This window comes from Panthera uncia, assembly GCF_023721935.1.
Source record: "Panthera uncia isolate 11264 chromosome D3 unlocalized genomic scaffold, Puncia_PCG_1.0 HiC_scaffold_8, whole genome shotgun sequence".
Taxonomy (NCBI): domain Eukaryota; kingdom Metazoa; phylum Chordata; class Mammalia; order Carnivora; family Felidae; genus Panthera; species Panthera uncia.
Window position 1 is genome coordinate 56,548,513 of NW_026057586.1, and position 24,747 is coordinate 56,573,259.

General features: G+C 42.2%; 1 protein-coding gene across 1 annotated transcript in view; it reads right to left on the reverse strand.

Annotated features, from left to right (window-relative positions):
- The window catches only part of LAMA1 (laminin subunit alpha 1), a 147,590-nt gene extending 123,063 nt beyond the window's left edge, over positions 1–24,527 (reverse strand). Inside the window, 4 exon segments of the mRNA XM_049620411.1 lie at positions 23,222–23,334; positions 23,524–23,694; positions 24,418–24,511; positions 24,513–24,527. Coding sequence (XP_049476368.1) covers positions 23,222–23,334; positions 23,524–23,694; positions 24,418–24,511; positions 24,513–24,527 — 393 coding nt within the window.
- Between the last annotated feature and the right edge of the window lie 220 nt (positions 24,528–24,747).

Consider the following 24,747-nt stretch of genomic DNA (forward strand, 5'->3'; position numbering starts at 1 on the left):
TTTTTCCGTGTAAACTGCTACTTGCTCCAGATTTCCTGTAACCCAGATAGTTAGAGGTGATTTTTGTAAACCAAAGTGAAATATTTTTTATTTTTAAAATATATATGTAATATATGCATACAAATGTATACACACATATAGCATTTATGTGTATATATATTTGTGTGTATGTACATATATATATGTGTATGCTTTGGGAAGGAAGTTATAATTTGCTTATTCTGAGTCTTATTGCCTCTGCGTTTTTTGTTTTTGTTTTTAGCTTCTCCATCTTAGCCCTCACCAGTTCCAGGAACACAAGAGCTCCTAATGTTAACCCACCATAAGCCATATAATTTTACATTCACCTACTGACTCATTCTCTGGGAGAGACAATTCTATTTCATTATAGTAACTCTATTCACCTGCAAGAAACATCCTCCAACCAAGCTTAGTCCGCAAGTGATAGAAGTGTGTCTGATACTTTGATGACCCGTATTCATGTGCTATTTCCTTTTAAAATGCAACCACTGTTTCTAAAGCACAGTAGAAGTAAAACGATATTCTCAGGTTTCAGGAATGAGGAAAATGAGGAGCTGTGTATCCGCTATTCACGCTTGGAACGGGAACTGAACAGGCTATGTTGACAAATCTAGAACCGTTTTTTTCAATAAAGACCACCTTTAAACATTAAAATGATGCAAAGACTATTTTGTCCTGGCGTAAACATCTCCAGAAAACTCACCCATGAACACAACTTCATGATTTTTATTTGTGGTGATTGCAAAGAACCCTTTCCCCCAATTTTATAATTCATATATTTCATTATTTATGTAATGCTCCCCTGACTTACTATATCTTAATGTTACTGAAATACCGAACCCTTCTGAGAAGTACCTGCCAATAAATCTTACTGTCTCCTCTAGAACTAGTCCTGAAATACATCCAGAGTTTGTTATACAGGTTGGTGACAGGCTACTTCCAGCTTCTCAGAGATCCAGCACTCTCCCGGAGCATCCTGACAGACTTCTGCCTTCGTAGGTTCCTCCTGGTTTTCTTTTTTTTTTTTTTAAATTTAAACTTTAGTTAGTTAACATACAATACCATATTGGTTTCAAGAGTAGAACTCAATGATTCATCACTTACATACCACACCCACCATAACAATACCCATCACCCATCCTCCTTAATACCCATCACCCAGCCAGCCCATCCCCCACCTTCTTTCCTCCACCAACCCTTGGTTTGTTGTCTATCCTTAAGAGTCTCTTGTGGTTTGGTTCCCTCTCTTCTCTCCCCCCGCCCCCCCCATCCCCATATATTCATCTGTTGTGTTTCTTAAATTCCACATATGAGTGAAATCATATGGTATTTGTCTTCTACTGGTTTTCAGAGCAACGCCCAAACTAATTGAAGGGAGAATATCTTCCTCTTTACTCATTACCTATCCAGTTGCTTTTGCAAATATTTCCATCACAGGAGTAGAACTCCATGATCATGGAACCTTGATCCTTCACCACTGGTGACTATGTTAAACTAGACTTTAAAAAATAGAGGTGCCCAGTAAGACAGTGTGATGGGGCAGCCCATTTGAGAGGGATAGAAGGAAAGGAAATTTACAAAGACAGCTGAAATGAACTGTATTTACCTTCATTTTTCCAGTTTCACATTTAAAAGTGGAAAGAGCTAATAGGATGACTTCATACATTTTAAGAGCTTTATGTGTGTCATCTCATTTAATCCCAAACAACTCCTTGAATTCCAAATGATTGTTGTTCCCAGTTAATATATTTTTTTTTCAAAAGTTTATTTATTTTTTTTGAGAGAGAGGTAGAGAGAGAAGGAAAGAGAGAGAATCCCAGGGAGGCTCCACACTGTCAGCGTGGAGCCCGACGTGGGGCTCGAACTCACAGACTGCAAGATCGTGACTTGAGCAGAAATCAAAAGTCAGATGCTCAACCAACAGAGCCACCCAGGTGCTCCCTCTTCCATTTTACATATTCAAAAACTGATGAATAGAGACGGTAAGAGACCAACTACTGAGTTGTAGGTTCCAATAAGAAATCAGGCAGATTTCAGGTAGAAATCAGGCTGACTCCAAAGTCAGCCACCACACATCCTCCAGAGCGCTGGTCCCCAAGTGATCACACATACCTAAGGTTGCTGAACTTCCTTTTTGTGATACAAAAATGAAAGATTCCTAACATTCACTTGGACAGTGCATTCATATCTAAACAAGTGTCGTGGAAGTTGTTCCAGTTAACTCTGGCATTTCTGTCGTGAGAGTCCTGGATGAGCCACGGGAGGGTACGGAGAATGTGCCAGAAACAAAAATTAATGACAGCTCATGCTTAATGTAGCACTTACTGTGGCCCAGGACAATGCTAAAGGCCTTATCAGAACTATTAATGCTTCATTAGAATCATTAGCTTTTCTAATCCTACCACTAACTTCTTCTTATGAAGTACATGCCGTTATTTCCGCCACTTTACAGATGAGGAAACCGAGGCACCACAGAAAGGTTGTGTAATCTCAAGATCTCACAGGTACTCAAATGTGTAGCACAGGGCTTTGAGCCCACGCAGTCTGTACTCAACCACTATGCACACTGCTACAGCTGGCAAGGTTCCAGGCTGGGGCAACTGGTGGGTCCTAGCCTAGTGTTTCCATTATTTCAATATCATGTTCTTGTATTTTCATTAAACTCTTTGTCAGCTTTCATACTGAGAGCTTAACCATAAGAAAAGGACACCAAATGGAAGGAGAACCAGAAGGGAGAAACTTCAGGACAATCCCTCAAGGAAGGAAACATTTAACTCTTATCTTGATCAAGACCTTGGGCTGTGAAGCTAGGCATTGTTGTCACAGTCTCTCAATAAATAGTCCTCAAGGTCCCCAAATTGGAGACAAAAAAAAAAAAAAAAAACCAACCAGCCACAAACCAAGAAAGGGACTGGGAGCTATAAATCTGCAAAAGAGGAGAGGAATGCATGAAGCATTTAAACACAGTCTGTCCTCACTTAAGCTGTGTTATTGACTGAATTGTGTCCCCAAAACTCATATGCTGAAGTCCTAACCCCTAGGACTGCAGAATGTGACTATATACGCAGACAGGGTCTTTAAAGAGGTAATTAAAGTTAAATGAGGTCATATAAATGAGCCCTGATCTAATATGCCCAGTGACTTTATAAGAAGATTAGGACACAGATGCACACACACCGAAGGGGGACCATGTGGGGACACAGTAAGAAGCCATCTGCAAGCCAACAAGATAAGTCCCAGAAGAAATTAACCCTGCCAACATTTTGACCTTGGACTTCTAGCCTGCAGAAGTCTGAGTATATAAATTTCTGGCATTTGTTTGTTTGTTTGTTTTTTACTGTTTATTTATTTTTGAGAGAGAGACAGAACATGAGCAGGGAAGGGGCAGAGAGAGAGGGAGACACAGAATCCGAAGCAGGCTCCAGGCTCCGAGCTGTCAGCACAGAGCCCTGAACCCACAAATCATAAGATCATGACCTGAGCTGAAGTCGGAGACTTAACTGAGCCGCCAGCACCCCTAAACTTCTGTTGTTTAAGCCACCACGTCTTTCGTATTTGCTATGACAGGCCTAGCAAATTCATACAAGTTCTAATTCACGAACTGTGCATTGATAAACAGGACTTAACACACAACATAGAACAAGTGAGGGATTCTATGTTAGTATATAGAATCTTAAACATTTGCCCTAATGAAATCTGTGATAGTCCTGTGTTTCTTTAGGGTTTTTTTTTTTTGTTGCTTTTGGTTTTTTGCATGGTTGACTAAACTGCCTTTTGTCTCCACGTAAGGTTGGCTGAACACAAGCTGATGAAGCAGTTTTCACTAGACTCAGAGCCACTGCAGTCTTGCCAAACCTGCAGCTGATACAGCCATTTCAAAATCCACCTTCATCACGGTTTTCCACCAAGTGGCCTTTGTTAATGATCACTGGAATGCACATAAACAGTGTCACATAAACAAAGTAGACGTACATCGAACACCACTTTCTACAGTGGAATCCAGACAGGAATTTTCACGTGGGCCGCCATCTTAAACATATCAAATTCACCTCAGGGACACGCATCTGAAAAATACAGAGAGCCTCATTCTCCAACATTGGAGGTTAATTTCCAACGTACATGGAGAAATGAAGTATCTCATCTCCACAGAAAGCTCAACTTCTCTCTGCTGGGCCACGTAATCCGCGGGGACCCAGACACCGCGCAGGATCCCCTCTGGAAATTCTCCATACAAGCATTTACCTGCCTCCGCGACGGTCACTACACAGTGAATGGAGGAATGTTTTCTTTCTAATGTGATGGAAAAGAGCTTTTTGCCAACCAAAGAGTTTGGGGTTATGGGTTAAATTATATGTTTTAAAAGCTAAGTGCATTTGATAAGTAATATTGCTCAATTATCCCTCCAAAAAAGTAGTGAATTTGCGCTTTGTAAGCTTTATTTCTTAGGACATTATTAGGCTATGAAATTCAGAATGACCATTTGAATTAGTATTTACTACTCAGGAATAAAGAGGTTATTATTTACCAGAAGGCTGACTACTACCACAGATATGAACCTCTGCTGGTTTTAGAGTATACATCACTCACGCATCTAATCAGTTGATAATCATGGGAAGCAGCAGGGGGAGTTTGGGGCTTAGGTTACTTGACGCACAGGATACGTGCGATGCACTTTTTAGGTAAACCCCTTACGGGCAATCACCTTACAATGTCATTTCTACCATATTTTAGTTGGCTGTTTTACTGATCTCTCTTCATTTTAGGACCTGTATACAAAATTAACAGACAGAAGGAAACAGCGTTGTGAATGAGAAGAGCATTCTGGAATAAAACTAGATTTCTTTTCCTTTAAATTTGGTGCTGTCATTAGAAATGCAAAATGAACACATCAAAATCCCGATCTGCCCTCTGCTGTCTTTTCTTTTTTGCCTTTTCTTTTCACTGGGATGGGGGGACTTGGCTACTGGTAGTGACAAATTTAAATCAAGTAGGTTTCTTTCCTTAACTTGAAGATTCGCGTCTCAGAAAAACAAGGAATGGCCCACTTTTGAACCAAGATGCTTCAAGCAGGCCAGGCCTCTGTGCCTGCTGATGTCCCCTGCTGTGTGTGGGGACGAGGAAAGCCTGTCTAAAAAGGAAACGGTAACTTATAACCAGCAATCGGAGGATGGGGAAGCGATACTCAAAACATCTGTCAGAAGCAGTTCTGTGTTTCATCAACTAGAAAAGCTATTTTAAAAAGGACAGTCAGTAAGCTGTCCCATGTCACGGTTTCCATTTAAGGACGACTAGCAAGTATTTCAAAGGAAAAGTGTCACACTACTTGAAGAAGTCAAAACTGGACAGTAAGAGGTTGGTTTTCATTCCCTGTGTCAGTGCATTTCTCCACATAATTGTTCCCAGTGCTCAATGTTGCCAAGTGTTCTGGAACGCTTTTGCTAAATTTTGTGGAAGATTAGTCGGAACTACCTCAAAAGCACAACGAGGCATGTCACCCAATGCCCTGCGTGGAGATCTTCACCCTTTTTCCCACTCTGTGTCCTGTGACGGCCCGGCACCCCTACGATGAGACAAACCCGCTTGTGAGATGCACGTACTGGTCACTCTCAGACCTAAGAAATACAAAAGGCACCTTTCCTATCCCCTGACTCCTACCCTCCACCAGTTTTTCACCTATGAATCTCATAGCCTTCGAAATTACATTTGGCTTTTCCCCAAAATGCAGCCTCCCGTTGATTTATGTTGGAGCAGAAGTGGCAATAAATAATTTCCCTTTCTTCCCCTACTCACTGTGAAGTAGGCTCAGAAATCTGTCACAGAGACTGAAGAAAGAAGTCAGCGATATTCCAGAAAAAGGGAAAAAATGGAGGTTGTGGCTTCAATGGGTAGCTGTAGTGGTCTGTGTGGCTCTGCGTCACGGGCGGAGTGGACACGTGCACACCGGCCCCGTGACCTTGACCTGCGGGTCAGGAACCTGTGTCCTATGAACAACCTGCCCAACAAGAGAAGAATAGGGACGTGGCCCTACCTGGGTCAGCTCTTCAGCCAGCTAGACAAACACCTGCTCCTCTCCAGGGGAGGAGGAGGGAGAGGCAGAGAAGCAGAGATGTCATTCTCAGAGATGCTCCCCATAGGGACACATGAGGATGGGAGCAAGGAGTGCTCCCTAACAACGTTTCGCTGGAGCTTCATTCAATAAACACTGACTGAGTGTCTGCTTTGTGACGGGGACTGTATGGGGCAGGTGCAACCAGTACAGCGGGGAAGGGGAGGACATGGTTAGCGTGGCTGGATGCCCTGATGGACAAGACAGAGGTTAGCCAAGTCCCCAGGAAGACAGAAGGTGTTGAAGGTGTCTGGCTGTGGCAGGGGAGGCCAGCCTAAACTGGAGAAGATGGGGTGGTCCGGGAAGTCTTCTCTGAAAAGAGGGGAGGCCTGAGGAGGAGATGTCGAGGTAAAGCAAGAGAAGGAGCAGAGGGACAAGGAGTGAAGACCCTGCGGGGCCAGAGCACAGAGTGGTGTAGAAATGGCAGGAGGCCAGGCCAGCTTGGGTGTAGACAGAGGGGGGAGACGGGGAAGGACACCATGTTCAAACTTTTAGACCATTAGAGGACCTTGAACCAGGGGGCTGCGGAGTCAGCAGGGGTGAAAAGATAATGGAACTGGATGTTGGTGCTGGGAAATCGGGAGAGATGGTGACACTGATGTAGTGAAAGCCAAGACCAAAAATAGAAAAGGTCAAGCGTTTTCTTTTTCTTTTTTTTTTTAATGTTTATTTATTTTTGAGAGACAGAGGCATGGCACGAGTGGGAGAGGGGCAGAGAAAGACACACACACAGAATCGGAAGCAGGCTCCAGGCTCTGAGCTGTCAGCACAGAGCCCGACGCGGGGCTTGAACTCACAAGCTGTGACATCATGATCTGAGCCAAAGTTGGACACTCAGCCGACTGAGCCACCCAGGTGCCCCTCTTTTTTTTTTTTTTTTTTTAAGTTTATCTATTTATTTTGAGAAAGAGAGAGCATGAGTGAGGGAGGGGCAGAGAAAGAGTTAGAAAGAATCCCAAGATGGCTCCATGCTGTCTTCACAGAGCCGGATGCAGGGCTAGAACTCACAAACTGAGATCATGACCTGAGCTGAAGCCAAGAGTCGGACACTTAAGTGACCAGGCCACCCATGTGACCCAAAGGGTTTTCTAAAAAGTCAAATATAAGTTTGAAGAAAACACAAAGAGGTCAGGCAGAGCTCTCCAACTCTGGCAGGACCCTCTATCCGCCTCTGGAAGATGGAACAGGTCTGTCCCACATGGCCCCACAACCCGCACTTCCCCCTTCTTTCCTCAGTCTCAGAAACTTCTGGCTACAAACATTTGGAAATCAACTTCTTTCCACTTCATCTGCTAGAACTCCCAAAGGCCTATGGTGCCCTAGTCGTTCTCGCAATGGGTCGCGTGCTTCCGCTCCCTTCTCATCACTAATCACGAGAAAACAGTGTCATCACACCCTATGAAAGTAAAAGGGGCTCCTAATCATTAAGCCTCCCAAATCCAAGTGGCGATACCATCCAGAAAAGCTGTGTAAATCTGCACTTGACCGACTCCACTAAACATTAACCTATTAGTTACACATTTACAACTCCTAGAAACAATAATTATGTGTTTCTTTCCTTTGGTCACGAAATCTAGCCGAATCGTTTATAGTTTTAGCACTAGAGAAATTAGAAAGCATTTTATTTTTTGTTTTTGCAAGATTTCATTCTTTGGTCTATGTCCTATTTAAAGATTGTCATTTTTCTTTAGACACATCTAACTTCACTGAGCATCTATCACTTGTCAGGCATCAAATGGATGGTTATCACATTTAAATGATCACGCTTAAAGCTTTTTTTAAAAAAAAGAATATCTAAATAAGTGTCTCATGTAGGATGGCTTTTGTTTACTTAAAAAAAATGTGGTGGGGTGCCTGGGTGGCTCAGTCGGTTAAGTGGCCGACTTTGGCTCAGGTCATGATCTCGCGGTCCGTGAGTTCGAGCCCCGCGTCGGGCTCTGTGCTGACCGCTCAGAGCCTGGAGCCTGTTTCAGATTCTGTGTCTCCCTCTCTCTCTGACCTCCCCCCATTCATGCTCTGTCTCTCTCTGTCTCAAAAATAAATAAACGTTAAAAAAAATTAAAAAAAAAAAAGAAATTTAAAAAAAATGTGGTGAAAATGTAAAATGGTGCAGCCATTATGGAAGACAGTATGGAAGACAGTCCTCAAAAAATTAATCATAGAATTACCATATGACCAAGCAATCCCACTTCTGAAAGCAGGGACTCAAACAGATACCAATATGCCAATGTCTATAGTGGCACTACTCACAATACCCAAGAGATGGAAATAACCCAAATATCCATCAGTGGATAAATGGGTCAACAAACCCTGGGATGTCCCTATTCAGCCTTAAAGAGGAATGAAATTCTAATACGTAACACAACATGGGTGAACGTTGAGGACATTATGCTAAGTGAAATAAGCCAGATGCAAAGGATAAATACTGCATGATTCCACTCATATGGGTCACCTAAAAGTCAAATTCATAGAGACGGGATTATTCACCTAGAGGTAAATAGTGGTGATGATTTCACAACAGTGTGAATGTACTTAATGCCACTGAATGGCACGCTTAAAAAAAAAATGGTTACAATGGCAAATTTTATGTATATTTTACCACAAGAAAAAAAAAAGGATGGGAAAATAGGGAGAGAAAAGTAAATGGCATGAAGATTCAACTTTTCCTGGAAGATGGAGGTTTCTAAATTGCACGTGAGTAGAACACATTATTTCCAGTCAGGGAACTCTGGAGAAGCCCATGAAGCCACGTGGAGGTCAAGCAAACAGCTCAGAAGAGACATCGGGAATCTCATCTTTCCCATGACCTTGTTTCTGTCATGATGGTACTTCACAAAATACAAAATCCAAGCCCCAAACCACTCAGGTTGGAGAAGGGAAGGAGGCCCTGGCGATGCCTTGACTGAAGACCCACAGTTCAGACAGACTGCTTTCCTCCCTGGAGCTACTTCCTGAACCACGAGCTGACTTCTGGGAAGCCCTGTTTCCTGCCTGGCCCGTAGGTAAATCTGGTATAAAGCAATAAATAACCCCGAATAGTGGCCACCTCAGTGGAGGCCTACTGCCTGGTTATGTTACTGGCTTTCTTGTGCTCCTACTGTATGAAGAACAAAGGTAAATATCCTCTGATAACAGGCCACAAAACACTACAGAAAAGAGAAAATTTTAAATCATAAGACGGATGACAATTTTCAGTCACCCTCTACATATGAGGGGGAAAGTTCTTAGAAACTTGTGAATATGTACTACATCAGTCACTTGATTTACTTTTAAAACTATGATTAAGAGTCCAAAGTTGATCAAAAACTATTATAGAGGGGGGTATATGGGAACATTTATACTTTTCACTCAATTTTCCTATAAATAGAAAACTTCTCTGCAAAATAAAGTCTATATTACTTTGTCAAAAACAAACTATTTACACATGACTATCGTAGTTATCACTCTAAGAAAGCTTAAACCACCCCAGTTGGCTAATGGGTGGTTTTAAGACTTCACCAAATTTCTCAGGATATCCGGTGTGGACAGCTGTGACTCCCCAGCTAATAATCTGCAGGTTTTAATTCGATCACACAGCTTTTCCAGACTTCATTTCCGTACCTTATGGCGCATAAAGGGCAGGCCAGAGGGAGCCAGTGCCCTCCAAGTATCTGGATACAAATCTCAAAGGGATCCCAGGCCTCAGGAAGTGCACTGGCATAAACAGGCTGCTGTCCGGGTCACTAGGGATTTTCTACCTTTATCGCTCTGGCAACTTTGCCTGTTATCTCACCAAGAATAACGCTCACAGAGCAAGACTTCCAGATTCACTCTCCCCCAGGTAACACATTTTAATTTCTTACCATCTAGAGAATTATAAAACTAGATTTGATGTTTTCCACAAGTCAGGCTTAAAATGATAAATCCAGAGCGTGTTCTATTGTCCCCACTGCAATGATTCACAACGAAGAACGCGAATGCGAATCGATCCGTTCTTTACTTGTTCCGCATTGTAAGTGTGGTGTGAAATAATGCATAGGAAAACACTTCATAAGATGCTCACTATGGCTGGAAGGTACCACTATCAGAGTTTTTGTTACTTTTCTCAAGTGCCATAGTGATTCTTCTGACAAGTGGTACCTCCCCAAACAATGATATTTAGAGTTAATTCAACGTCTTGCTGGCTGGTTACAAGAGGAGTTGAAAATTCTGTCCTGCCTCTTGTATGGATGTTCAAATATCTAAGAGTGTCATGTTACAAGCAATTTGATGGCTCCTGTAGAGGTGAATAATCATGGCATAATTTATACCTGTGAAGGTAATAGACAAGGATAAATAAACATTGTTTAAGCATCTGAATTCAGCCCAGTGCCCCCAAATATATGTCCAATACAGTGACATAAATCAATAAGTATATGTTACATCTGAATAAATGCATGAACAAATAATAACAAATAAACAAACAAGCAAATAGTAGATGCTCTGCTATTCGATTAGCAGGGAACAAAAATCGAAGGGAAATGTTAATCTCTGAGCTGCTGAGGGGTTGTGAGACACACACACTCACTGTCAGAGAGCATATAAAATAACAAATATTTCTGAAAAACTAAGGCAGTGAAGATCACATTTGAGGGGCGCCTGGGTGGCTCAGTTGGTTAATATCTGACTTCGGCTCAGGTCATGATCTCACGTTGATGAGTTCGGGCTCACTTCAGGTGAGCTCGAGCCCTGCTTTGGACGAGCCCTGCTTCTCTCTCTCTCTCCCTCTCTCTCTCTGCCCCTCACTCACTTGCATCCTCTCTCTCTCTCTCTCAAAAAAAGAAAAAAGATCACATTTGAAAGATGTTTAAGCTCTTTGACCCAATAATCCCATTTCTCGGAATCTACACTAAAATATAATCAGACCTTCAGTCATAAAAATATCCAAACATCTGTTGCAGCATGACTTTATAAAATTGGAAATGCCTTATATGTCCAACAATGGGAACAGGTTGAATAAATTATCATGTACCCAGATGGTGACCTATTATTCTGTCATTAAATATTGTTACAGGAATTTTGAAGATGGCCATGAAGAAGAAGTTGGTACTGCCTGGCCCTCCCGGAGTAAACAACTAGAAAACTGGATAAAGTATACAAAAGAGTGGTTCTAAAAAATTAGGGAGGCCTGAGTGGCTCAGTCAGTTAAGCACCCAACTTTGTCTCAGGTCATGATCTCACGATTTGTGAGTTCGAGCCCCACATCGGGCTCTGTGCTGACAGCTTAGAGTCTGGAGCCTGCTTTGGATTCTGTGTCTCCCTCTCTCTCTGACCCTTCCCCACTCATGCTCTGTCTCTCTCTGTCTCAAAAATAAATAAACGTTAAAAAAAAATAAAAAAAAAAAAAAGTGAGAAACTTCCAGAGGAGTTGGTGGTGGGAGGGGGAGGGGGAGGGGCTGGTAGAGCGCAGACTGGGAAGGCACAGGAGGAGGTTGTGGGGCCGTGGAAATGGTCTGTATTTCTATAAGGCTGTGGCTTACACATGTGTCTGTAGGTGTCAAAACCCATCCAACTATACCCTTACGACGGGTGCATTTCACAGCGTGTAAACTGTATCTCAATCAACAGGAAAAATGAAAGAAGACATTTATTACAGGACTGAATGTACTATTTTAGCTCCATAAATATGCCTTTCCCTAGCTGCTCTCCTGTGTACCCTTCCTCATTCCCTGCTCCCTTCCTTCACTCCCTTCATTTGGGTTGTCTCCCTGATCCCCTAAGCTTCCCTTCCTTATGTTCTCCAAGCACCCTCAACCCCTCTTCCACAGGACCAGAGAGGTCTGCTTACTTGCCCATTTCCCCCACGACCAGAGGCCCTGAAGGCCAGACTCGGCCTTAAGTAACAATCAAAGCAGCAGTGATAACAACCAATATATAAGGAAGCTACTGTTTGTTGCGTACCTTCTCTGTGCTAAGGGTTTTCCCCAAATGCCATCACTGTCTTGTTCATCAAGGAATCCTGAGGCCCTAGCACCCAATAGGCAGAGATCATGAATTATTAAATATATACCTTGTTCTCACCTAGGATGGAATAGATCAAAAGGTAATTCCTAAGGCACCTGGGTGGTTCAGTCAGTCAAGTGTCCGACTTAGGCTCAGGTCATGATCTTATTATGATTTGTGAGTTCAGGCTCCGCGTCAGGCTCTGTGCTGATAGCTCAGAGCCTGGAGCCTGCTTCGGATTCTGTGTCTCCCCCTCTCTCTACCCCTCACCTGATCACACTCTGTCTCTCTCTCAGAAACAAATAAACATTAAAAAAAAAAATCTAAAAAAAAAAGGTAACTCCTGGTAATTAATATCACAAGTGATTTTTTAGAAACTTTTTGCCTTGTATTTTTTTATATTTCAAAAATTTCCACTTCTATATCAAAATAAAGGATGTTTCTGCACAGAGAAAAGGTCAATTGAAGACACTGAAAACACAAGAGCTATTCTGAGGTATAGCTGAGGTATTCATGAGCTCCTTTGTTTTTTTCTAGTTGTCCCAGCTTTATTTTTAAGGATAAAAATGCTGCAGTTTGAGTAGATCACTAAGTAAAAAGAAAGAAATAAAAACCCAGCAAACGCTAGAATGGATTCCAATGGCACCATATTTTCCAAAGAAGTATTTCTTCAGAAATTAAAACTTATCTTTATAACAGGAAGAAATAATGATTTCAGAACAGACCTCTCTCTTTCCATACATATACAAAAAACTGTATTTTGAAGTCAAAATAACTGGGGACAAGAAAAGTATATTGAGACAGGGTCTCAAAACCTGCACTGATTTCCCAGAATCCTCACCAAGGCCCAGTCTAAGAAGCCCTGTTGAGTAAGACATACTGTATTAGTGAGGCCAATCCTCTGACTTTCAAAACAAAATAAGGGGCTGGGGATGCTAAACGAAATGTGCTAAATGGCAATATGCTTATGCTTGACTGTTCAGCAAACTATTGATAATACATAAATGATAAAGCTTAAAAATAAATCTTGTCAGGGCACCTGGGTGGCTCAGCTGGTTAAGTGTCTCACTCTTGCTTTTGGCTCAGGTCATGATCTCACACATCCCGAGATCGAGCCCCGTGTCCGGCTCTGTGCTGACAGTGAGGCGCCTGCTTGAGATTCTCTCTCCCCCTCGTCCTCTGCCCCTCCCCCACTCATGCTTGCTCTCTCGGCCTCCCTCTCGCAAAATAAATCAACATTAAAAAAATAAATCGTGTCAAGAAACAGAAGTCTGTACAGTCCTTGAAGCCTGGTCTCAGTTAATTTCACTTATTCAGCTCACCTGCCAGGAACATTGAACAATTCAAGGTATAGTATTTGTGTCCCCATTTGATCCTATAGCTCTTTAGAACACCAAAAGATAAAGGCATGGCACCTAAGACGAGCTGTGGGAGGCTGGCAGAAGAAGTCCCTCAGAGACAGGCGTTGTCAGAAGTATGAGGCAGTCACAGTTTGACAACAGGCCTCCAACTGTTTCCCCCTCCCCCACTGACAGGCTGGGGTGGCTCCATGTTTCCTCTACTTGAATCTCCCATGACTTCAATGACCGGGTGGCCCATAGCGCCCAGGGAGGTGCTGCCACGTGACTCTGGAGGCCAGGTCTACGTGGGGACACGACTTCTGGAACTTTCTCTGGAACATTTGTGCTGGAGCCCTGAACTGCCAGGTAGGCATTCTGCCTTAAGGCTGCCATGCTATGAGGACGCCCACACCAGCCCACATGGAGAGACCACACAGAGAGGTCTTGAGATCACATGAAGCCCCCAGCTGCCCCAGCACCCCCTTCTCAGCTGCCCCAGTACCCTCTTCCCAGCTGCCCCAGTACCCTCTTCCCAGCTGCCCAGACCCCTCTTCCTAGCTGCCTCAGCACCTCCTCCCCAGCTGCCCCACCTCCAACCCCCATGCCTGCAACCTTACCCATACACCCACTCAATCAAGCCCTTCCTGAAATACTCACCCATAGAAACTGGGATAAATATAATGAATGCTGCTGTTTGAAGGCATAAAGGTTCGCTGTGATTTCTTACACACTAGATACACAATAGATAACTGGAGAAGTTGTGTATGAAACAATAAAATGAGATAATAAAAATAGGAAAACAAAAGAAAGACCTATCTACGAGAGTAGCAGTTGCACAGAGAACAGGATGAAAAAGATAAAAATGCCTGAAGGACAAGGATTTTGTGTGGCTTACTTCAGACCACAATGAAGAGCTTAAGATTTCTTCCAATCTATTCTTTTTGCCAAACAAATTCAAGAAAAACTTAACATGTGAAATTGGTTGAGTATAAAGTAACAGAAAATTGAAACAGAATGAATCATTTTGAATCAATGCAAGTATACGGTTAACAATAATTCCTACCACAGTTTCCAGGAAGGGTCTTTGCCTGACCTCTTTTAATGAACAGCCAAGACTCCCCTGCAATGAGAAACTCCAACTTACATGCAATTCTTGTTCTAAAAATCTTTCAAGATTTTCCCTCTGAAGACTGTGAAATCTGCCTGTTCTTTTCTTATTTACCCTGTCAGTGTGCTTAGCAAACACCTTCTATTTGGATATGACACAATAATAAACCTAAATCTAGTTCTGGTCAATTTTTCAGAAATTTTAGGGAAAAAACAACAGACATCCAAATTAATGAGGTTTTATAAAACCCGGCAAACAAGCAGCTATTGTTTAAAGGTTCGTCTAAAACAAAGGCCCTTCTGTGATTATGTTCCCACAACAAAGTGCCACTTCCTAATTAAACCTACACAGAAAATAAAGCACTGCTTCAAAGGGCAGTTTTATTTTCAGTGCTATAGGAAACATTTCCTTTTTTTACGAAACATATTTTATCTTCTAAACGAACATTACAAATTTTGACTCACAAATCTGACCACCTCCCAGTGACACTTTTTTCCCAGGTTTAAAAATTTTCGAGGGAGAGTACAACACATTGGCTCATTTTCCTGCTTCTTGGCCAAAAAACACATGGCCGCTAGCACCCAAATCTACCAGTGACCGTAGGGAAAGGACCCCCTGAGTGGCAACATGAAGAAAGAGAAACAAGGGAAGGGTTTAGGAAGACCCTGAACTATCCCACATCAGGAGGAAATTCTATGAGATCCAGCCAGTCTCCCCGTAATAGGAAAACAGTGATAGGAGACCAGGAACAAATGAGGTGAGACAGTAGCATAGTGTGGAAGGAACCAGAAGTCCCGATTTCCAATCCCAGCTTCAGCACATACAGCCACTTAACCCTGGGTGAGCCAGTGAACCGCTCTGTGCTGCAATGTGCTTACCTCCAAAGAGACCATCTGTATTCCAGGACTTTTGGGGAGAGCAGATAAACTAATATGGATGAGGAAAAAAATGCTTTGTAGTCTATAACCTATACTTATGTTAGTATGTATACAAATATAGATTCCTATATATATTCATTGTATATAAGTACACAATACATAGATTATATGTATACAATATATACATGTATAGATTTAATATGCCATATATAGATTCTATACCTACTGTATATAATTCTATATTATATATTTTTATAAGTTCTATATGATTCTAAATTCTATATGTTATCAATAAGGTTTCCAGTCAACAGCAGGTCAGTAGTTGACTTATACATGAATTTTCAACTGCACAGGTGGTCAGTACCCCTAACCCCCACACTGTCTAAGGGTCAACTGTGTAAGTCCTACACATACATATCATATATATATGTAAAATACATATATGTTCATATACAAGGTATATGTATAGATTCCTATACACATATAGGCAATAAATATTCCTTTTTAATGGGATCATCAAAATAAAACTAAACACAAACTTGCAGTATGAACCTTGAAACTGATTTGTATTCACTGTATTACTTCATTGGCATACATAGGAGATCAAACTCTTTTTTTTAACCCAGTTATTACCCATAACAGAAAATAACTAAAATGTCAGGCATGGGGATTCTTACGCAAGTAATGGGTAAACCATGTAGAAGAATATTAATGTACTTTCAAAAATTATTAATAATGAGTTTTAGCTATGTTGGGAAATGCTACAAAGTTAATAAAACATCAGGACACAAACATATATGTCAAAAGTTTCAGCTGAAGGGATCGTATTGCCCATTGATGAAGACAGAGCCCAGGCTCCTGAACCCCAGTGAGTTCTACTCTTGAGCAAGTTACCTGAACTCCCTAAGTCTCAGTTTTGTCATTTGTCAAAAGGAGATCATAATAAGACCAAACTCATAGTGTGAGTATGAGGATTTGATGATGTAACACCCATAATAAATCTGTTATACATGATAGCATTATTGCAGCATTATTAAATACACAGAAATCCATGCAAAAGCCTAAAAGCAATATGCTGATGTTATTTGGGTTGCTTTGGAGTGAAGGGATTATAAGGTTTTCTGCCTCTTTACACTTACCTGAACCTTCTAATTTTTCTACCATGAGGCCACGTACTTTTCTAACTAGGAAAAAAAATCATTTTTGAATTATGAATGTATTTCTCAACATCTGCATAATTGCATCCTTCAACCTTCTACTAGCTAACTCCAACCAGATTATATCAAGTTCTTGGTTAACCTTTTTTTGGTGATATCTAAAGATCTTTGGGACTTCAAAGTCACTTGTGGACTACAAATATGGCAGAAGGAAAGGAAGCCCACATTTATTTAGTGTGTGGAGTTTGTCAGGTGCTTGACTAGGAACCACATTTCATCCTCAATGCTGTGACCTTCTACTTTGTAAATTATGAAAGCATAGTGCCCAGTTACACTTTACACATCTCCATGGCACCACACAATCAAGAAGTAACAATAAATACATATATAAACAAAGGAACTGCCTCCCTTTTCCTCCACCACTGTCCTTCTTAAAGTCACGGTACCAAGGTATCACCCTGTATGGTCTCTAAGCCAAGATCTAAGGACACACCCAGTCTGTCAATGTATCAAAAGGCACTCCATGGTTTGCCCATGAAAATTCCAAATTTTGCATTTTTATTCCAAAGCTGATCTAAAAACTTACTATAAGCATATTCAGGATCTGGCCAACCACGGTGAAACTACCGTTCCAGGGTTCAAGGCCGTGTCTCTGTGTTTACATGGTTGCAATGGCACAAGTGATGACCTATTGAGAAGACAGTATCTGTGCTGGTTGCAATGCAACTGCAAATCCACCCTTCTATACTCTGCTTTGGGGGGCTTTGAGTGGAGGTAATAGTAGGAGGCCAGAAGACTGGAAGGCAGCCTCCCCCACGCCTCTAGATGCCAATAACCCAGTCGCCTCCCCTGGTTCCCCTTCAGCCATTAGCATCCCCGAGTTCCCTTGGTACTCTCTTCCCCAGTCCTCCAACACTGTTTAACCTGTTCCTCGTGCTAGATACATCCCTGTAAATAACTGGTGTGGTTTCTGATTTCCTGATTGGATGGACCCAGCTGATACAAAACAGCATGTATTTCACAGTATACCAACTTTCAAAAGTTGTAGTAAAATATACATAACGTAAAAAATGACCATTGTAGCCATTTTAAGTGTGCGGTCCATTGGCACGAAGTACGTTCACATTGTTGTGCAGCCACCTCCGCCACCCACCTTGAGAACTTTTTCACCTCCCCAAACTGAAAGCCCGCACCCTTGAAACACTGACTCCTCAGTCCCTCCTCCCCTCAGCTCTGGCAGACATCATTCTACTTTCTCTCTCTCTAGAGAGAGAACCACTCTGGTGCTGCACAGAAGTAGAGTCATGCAGGGCGCCTGGGTGGCTCAATTGGTTGAGTGTCCGACTTCGGTTCAGGTCACGATCTCGCAGTTTGTGAGTTCGAGCCCCGCATCAGGGTCTGTGCTGACAGCTCGGAGCCTGGAGCCTGCATCCAGTTCTGTGTCTCCCTCTCTCTCTGCCCCTCCCCCGCTCATACTCTTTCTCTCTCTCTCTCTTCTCTCAAAAAGAAAAAAGAAAGAAGTAGAGTCATGCAGTATTTGTCCTTCTGTGTTTGGTTTATTTCACTTAGCATGTTTTCAAGGTTCATCCATGTTGCTGCATGTATCGGAATTTGCTTTCTTTTAGCTCACCAAACTCCACACCCGAAAAACAAATAACCCAGTGAAGAAATGGGCAGGAAACATGAATAGACACTTCTCTAAAGAAGACATCCGGATGGCCAACAGGCACATGAAAAGATGCTCAACGTCGCTCCTCATCAGGGAAATACAAATCAAAACCACACTCAGAGATCACCTCACGCCAGTCAGAGTGGCCAAAATGAACAAATCAGGAGACTATAGATGCTGGAGAGGATGTGGAGAAACGGGGACCCTCTTGCACTGCTGGTGGGAATGCAAACTGGTGCAGCCACTCTGGAAAACAGTGTGGAGGCCTCAAAAAATTAAAAATAGATCTACCCTATGACCCAGCAATAGCACTGCTAGCAATTTACCCAAGGGATACAGGAGTACTGATGCATAGGGGCACTTGTACCCCAATGTTTATAGCGGCACTCTCAACAATAGCCAAATTATGGAAAGAGCCTAAATGTCCATCGACTGATGAATGGATAAAGAAATTGTGGTTTATATACACAATGGAGTACTACGTGGCAATGAGAAAGAATGAAATATGGCCCTTTGTAGCAACGTGGATGGAACTGGAGAGTGTGATGCTAAGTGAAATAAGCGATACAGAGAAAGACAGATACCATATGTTTTCACTTTTATGTGGATCCTGAGAAACTTAACAGAAACCCATGGGGGAGGGGAAGGGAAAAAAAAAAAAAAAAACAAAGAGGTTAGAGTGGGAGAGAGCCAAAGCATAAGAGACTCTTAAAAACTGAGAACAAACTGAGGGTTGATGGGGGGAGGGAGGGAGGGAGGGGAGGGTGGGTGATGGGTATTGAGGAGGGCACCTTTTGGGATGAGCACTGGGTGTTGTATGGAAACCAATTTGGCAATAAATTTCATATATTGAAAAAATAAATAAATAAATAGTCTCTAAAAAATAATAAATACTGAAGTTAATGCCAAAAAAAAAAAAAAAGAAGAATTTGCTTTCTTTTGAAGGCAGAATTATATTCCATTCTATTTACGTACCATACTTCGTTTATTCATTCAGTTACTGACAGGCACTGGGGTTACATCCACCTTCTGGCTATTATGAATAATGCTGCTATGAACATGGGTGTGCAAGTATCTCCTTGAATTCCTGCTTTCTGTTCTTTTGGGGATATATCTAGAAGAGAATTGCTGGAGCATGTGCAAATTCTCTGTGTAACTTTTTGAGGGACCACTACACTGTGTTCCACCACACTGTACCGTTTTACATTCCCCCCAGCAATGGACCACGATTTCAGTGTCTCTGCACCCTCACCAACCCTCGTTATTTCCTGTTGTATTTTTGGTAACAGCCATGTCAGTGGGTGCAAAGTGGTATCTCACCGTGGTTTGGATTTTCGAATTTCCCTATTGATGAAAGATTCTGCCTGATGTCTAAACTTTGAAAGTAGTGGGTCTCAAACTGGAAATCCTTGGGTTCTTCTACTTGGGTTCCTTCTACCATAAGGAATACATTCAAGTGGAATCAGCAGGGCCTAAAAAAATGCTGACAAGCATTACATTCAAGATACATCAAATGGTGTGCCTGGGTGGCTCAGTTGGTTAAGCGTCCGACTTCGGCTCAGGTCATGACCTTGCAGTTGTGGGTTCGAGTCCTGCGTCGGGCTCTGTGCTGACAGCTCAGAGCCTGGAGCCTGCTTCAGATTCTGTGTCTCCCTCTCTCTCTGCCCCTCCCCTGCCCATGCTCTGTCTCTGTCTCTCTCTCTCAAAAATAAATAATAAACATTGAAAAAAATTAAAATTAAAAAAAGATCCATCAAATGCGCATGCTAGTTCTCTCACTCAGAATGACTTCTTTAAAATTTTAAGTTGTCACAAAAGATCTCTGACTCAATTCAAGGGTATAGTGCTGAAGACCAAGCTCCGAAGTCACTTGATAGTGAGCAGGAAGTAGTTTGTTATGTAGACTACTCACATATATGTTAGGATTAACATTTGTTAAAGTGAATCTTAAGCTTTCTTTTTCTTCCTTCCTTCTTTCCTTCTTCCCTCCCTCCTTCCCTCTCTCCTTCCCTCCACTGAGGTCCTCATCTGGCTGTTCCTGAGTTCAAGCCCTGCATGGGGCTCTGCACTGACAGCATAGAGCCTGCTTTGGATCCTCTATCTCTCTCTCTCTCTCTCTCTCTCTCTCTCTCTCTCTGCCTGACTCCAGCTTGTGCTGTCTCTCTTTCAAAAATAAACATTAAAAAAATAAAATTAAAAATTAAAAAAATTAAAAATCAGTGGAGAGCAATTCAGATTAGAAGAGATTTAAGAAGTCTAACAATCAAATGTGAGGAGTGGTTTTAATGGATCCTGGTTTGAAAAGGAAAAAGAGCTACAGAAGACATTGTTGGATAAACGGGGAAAGTTCGACACGGATGGTAAAATAGTTATTAGGGAATTGCTCTTAATTTTGTTAGGGCTGCAAATGGCATGGTGTCTCTTCAGGACAAATCTCTTAAATTTTTGAAGCTACAGAAAATATTGTATTGGTACAATATCATCATGACTGCCATTCGCCTGGAAACTGGGAAGCTGAAATCAAGATTGCAGAATGTTTAACAATCTCTGAGGCTCAGGGGTGGGTATGTGCATGCTTACTGTAATATGCTTTCTACATATTAAAAAATGTTCATAATAAAAAGGCTCAATAAATAAATAAATCTGAGAGAGACTTGCATAATGCACTTTTTAAAAAACTGAGAGCATGACAAAAATTTTACACTGTCTAAAAATGATAAAGAGGGGCGCCTGGGTGGCTCAGTCGGTTGAGCGTCCAACTTCAGCTCAGGTCATGGTCTCGCAGTTCGTGAGCTCGAGCCCTGCGTTGGACTCTGTGCTAACAAACAGCTCAGAGCCTGGAGCCTGCTTCAGATTCTCTCTCTCTCTCTCTCTCTCTCTCTCTCTCTCTCCACCCCTCCCCTGCTCATGCTCTGCCTCTCTCTGTCTCTCAAAAATAAATAAATGATTTAAAAAAATTTTTTAAATAAAAAATAAATTAAGAAAAAAGGTAAAGACATTTCTGAGTACCAACTAGTTTAAGTAATCTTAATTTGGAAATTTATCTAAAAAGCACTAGAAATTACCTAGAGGTCTATAACTATGTAAACATGCCTATTTTTGAAATATGCTTTAAAGACCTAAAACTGATGAGCCCCCTTGAATTCCTCAAGCCAACTCAGCTCAACCTAAAGCAAAAGAGATCCATTCAGAGTAAAATCAAATGTGACACATTGCACGATAAATGACAGTCTAACACGGATCTGAAATCCAAAAGTAAAATGTCCAGCTGTTAGTTTGCCCCTACACTCCATACACTATCACGTTTCTGATGGTGAAAACGGCTGTGTTTTTCCCCTTGAAGATAGAAAACAAACTGAAAAGGCGATGGGAAAACCAAGATCTCCTGCAGTAGAGGAAGAGATTCAATTTCTCACCATTGAAATAAAAACAGGCCAGGCCAAAATGGGGGTTCTTTTCTCTTTTGCTTTAGGGAGGTTTACAAATATTAAGACATGACATAATAACGCAAGACATACGGCTGAAAACAACTGAAAGTGTTATTTTACTGAAATACTATGAACCTAAACATGGGGAAAAATCTCCTGAGCCTCACCTTTTGCTACTTTATTTACTGTTATTATTAGAAATAATACATTTTCTAATAGGCCCTGCTAATTCCACTTGAATGTATTCCTTATGGTGGAAGGAACCCAAGTAGAAGAACCCAAGGGTTCCCAGAAGAACTCAGATACATTAGAAATAATACAAAAGTTCCTTGTATGTGAATATACACAGCATCACCTTGTCTTCTACTTAAACGCCTACACATTTCAAAAACTATTACTTATTTGGGGCACCTGAGTGGTCTGGACGTTCGAGTGGTCGACTCTTGATTTCGGCTCAGGCGATGATCTCACAGTCATGAGATTGAGCCCCGCACTGGGCTCTGCGCTGACAGCACGGAGCCTGCTGAGGATTCTCTCTGTCCTCTCTCTGCCCCTCCCCTACTCACGCATGGGTACACTCTCTCTCTATCAAAGTAAGTAAATAAACATTTAAAAAAACCCAAAACTAATACTTGTTCAAAGAATTATAATTATTTGTCATTAAATTTTCACAACTCCTATTTCAACCCTGCAGTGCATATTTCAATGATTTGTCTCTTTGAGCTTACAGTTAATGTGATATTGATGAGTTCTAATGTAAGAGAAATTAAATGGAAATAAATAAGAATGTCATGTAATGGCTTTTCTGGAGACCTCAACTTCGAGATTTTGACAACAGCCCAAAACACCTGCCATCTCTCTTTCATTCCTTCCTCTCAGATTTCTTTCCTTTTCCTTCCCTTTCCCAGAAACATTGGGACAACCAAGACCCGTATCATATTTTTCTCCATTCTCCTATGTGGTCTTGAAGCAAAGCAAGAAGATACGGGCATGGCTGGAGCCATTTATACCTTGTCTTTCCCAACTCGTACTGAAGGCTTGCTCACAGAAGTGAGGACAATCCATTACTCTGGGACTCACCGACGGCATGACAGGGCCGGAGCATGGCCAACAGGAGTCACATCATCCTTTTGGTTTCCTAGCCTTATTTTCTACATACAACCCTTATGCAATACCTTTGCACAGTGATAATAGTAAGCCAATAACCTCAAAAGAAACTCTGCGTTTTGTCCCCTCACCCCCAGGGTGTCTGACGACATGTAGCACACAGCTTGATATGGTATCCCAAACAGGTGAGCGTGCCCCGCTCACCCAGATTCCAAGAACACCAAACCACGTGGACACAATTTCACCCATATTCTCGCAGATACCTGGGAATGATAAATGCGACAAGAAATAGACTACTTCTGTGTATCACTTGAATTCACCTGGTGGAAAACAGTCTGACCAGAATGTAAACATGCTCAGACACAAGCCAGACTTTCTGGAAGGGCATCGGGAGAGCACAACTCAGCAATCCATAGACATCCTTCAGTGCTTCTGGCCCGACCTACCTGTCTTAAGTCCAGAGTGATTGTGACCCAGTGATATTCTCTCCCGTTTTGAATACTGGGGCTTTGCCACCAGTTGTTGGTCCCATCGATTGCATGGGATATTGGGTGGCGTTCTGCGAAAAGAAAAAATATAGGTGTTCCCCTCAGCTCTTTAAAGTTTTTGACTTCCCAATGGCAAGGCTAGTGGACATGAGTGGCAGTGAAGGTGAACACAATGTTCGTGACTCCTAACAGAAGCCTTCAGTCATCATTTCTAGAGGCACCAGTCCCCAAGGGCACTTCCGAATAGGAGCGACACTTGCCTTTGGGGTTGGCGCTGTCCGCGTCGCAGATCCGGCACTGTGCGTTGCGCACGGGTCGACCGGGCACGTGCTCCACAAGCTTGCAGGACATCTCGGGCCCCCGCTCCCCACAGGTGGCGTTGGTGCTGATGTGCGCGTTGCTGGCAAGATTGAGAATGGCAGGAAACAGCCCTGAAAGTCAGGATTCACCAAGTCAGCTCAGCCACTTGAAATCGAACGAATGGGATTACTTCACCTCACTCTGCAGGTGACTCAAAAAGAGATTTTGAAGTCTGTGTGCTGAGGGAAGGAAGCCTTACGCCGAGCAGCACATACGGCGGATTCAATTATATGAAATTCTAGGACAGGCAAAATTCATCTATGAGGAAACAATCAGAACAGGCAGTTGCAGGGGGTGGGAATTGATGGGGGGGCGACATGAGGGAGCTTCGGGGGGGTAATGTTACATTCTACATCTCGATAAAGGTTTGGATTACACAGACGTGCTGTCATGAAAAATCACAGAAGGCACAAGTCTACAGTGTGGGTAGGTTTGAGTATTTCACTGTATGTACACCTTACCTGAAAAACAAAAAAGAATCAAACAAATATTGACGTACGTGCTTAAAAGTTTAAGAGCAGGGGTGCCTGGGTGACTCAGTCAGTTGAGCGTCCAACTTTTGGTTTTGGCTCAGATCATGATCTCACGGTTTTGTGAGTTCGAGCCCCCAAGTTGGGCTCTGTGCACTGATCACGTGGATCCTGCTTGGGATTCTCTCTCTCTCTCTCTCTCTCTCTCTCTCTCTCTCTCTCTGCTCCTCCCCCACTCATGCCGTCTCTGTCTCTTTCAAAATAAATAAATAAAGTTTATTAAAAAAAAGTTTAGGACCAAAGCATACTGATATCTAAACTCACTTTGAAATGCACCAAAAATGAGCTGGGTTGATGGACAGAGATGGAATACAGGTGGTAGAGAAAGAGTGAAATGTTCATTGTGGGATCTGGGTGGGAGGAGAGGTATTCATCGTACAATTCTTTCCACTTCTCTGATTGAAAATCTTCACAATAAAATGTTGGGAAAATAGGTGTCAAGACAAGTTTCAAATGATCCAATGCATGTATCTGCCAATGAAATTCAAACACCTTTCACTTAAAAGAAGGGCACCCATTCTCTGTCTGCCTTGTTCCCACTGCCTCTGCCAGAACTTACCTGGTCTTTCCCGTAATCATCTAGGATTTTCCCCG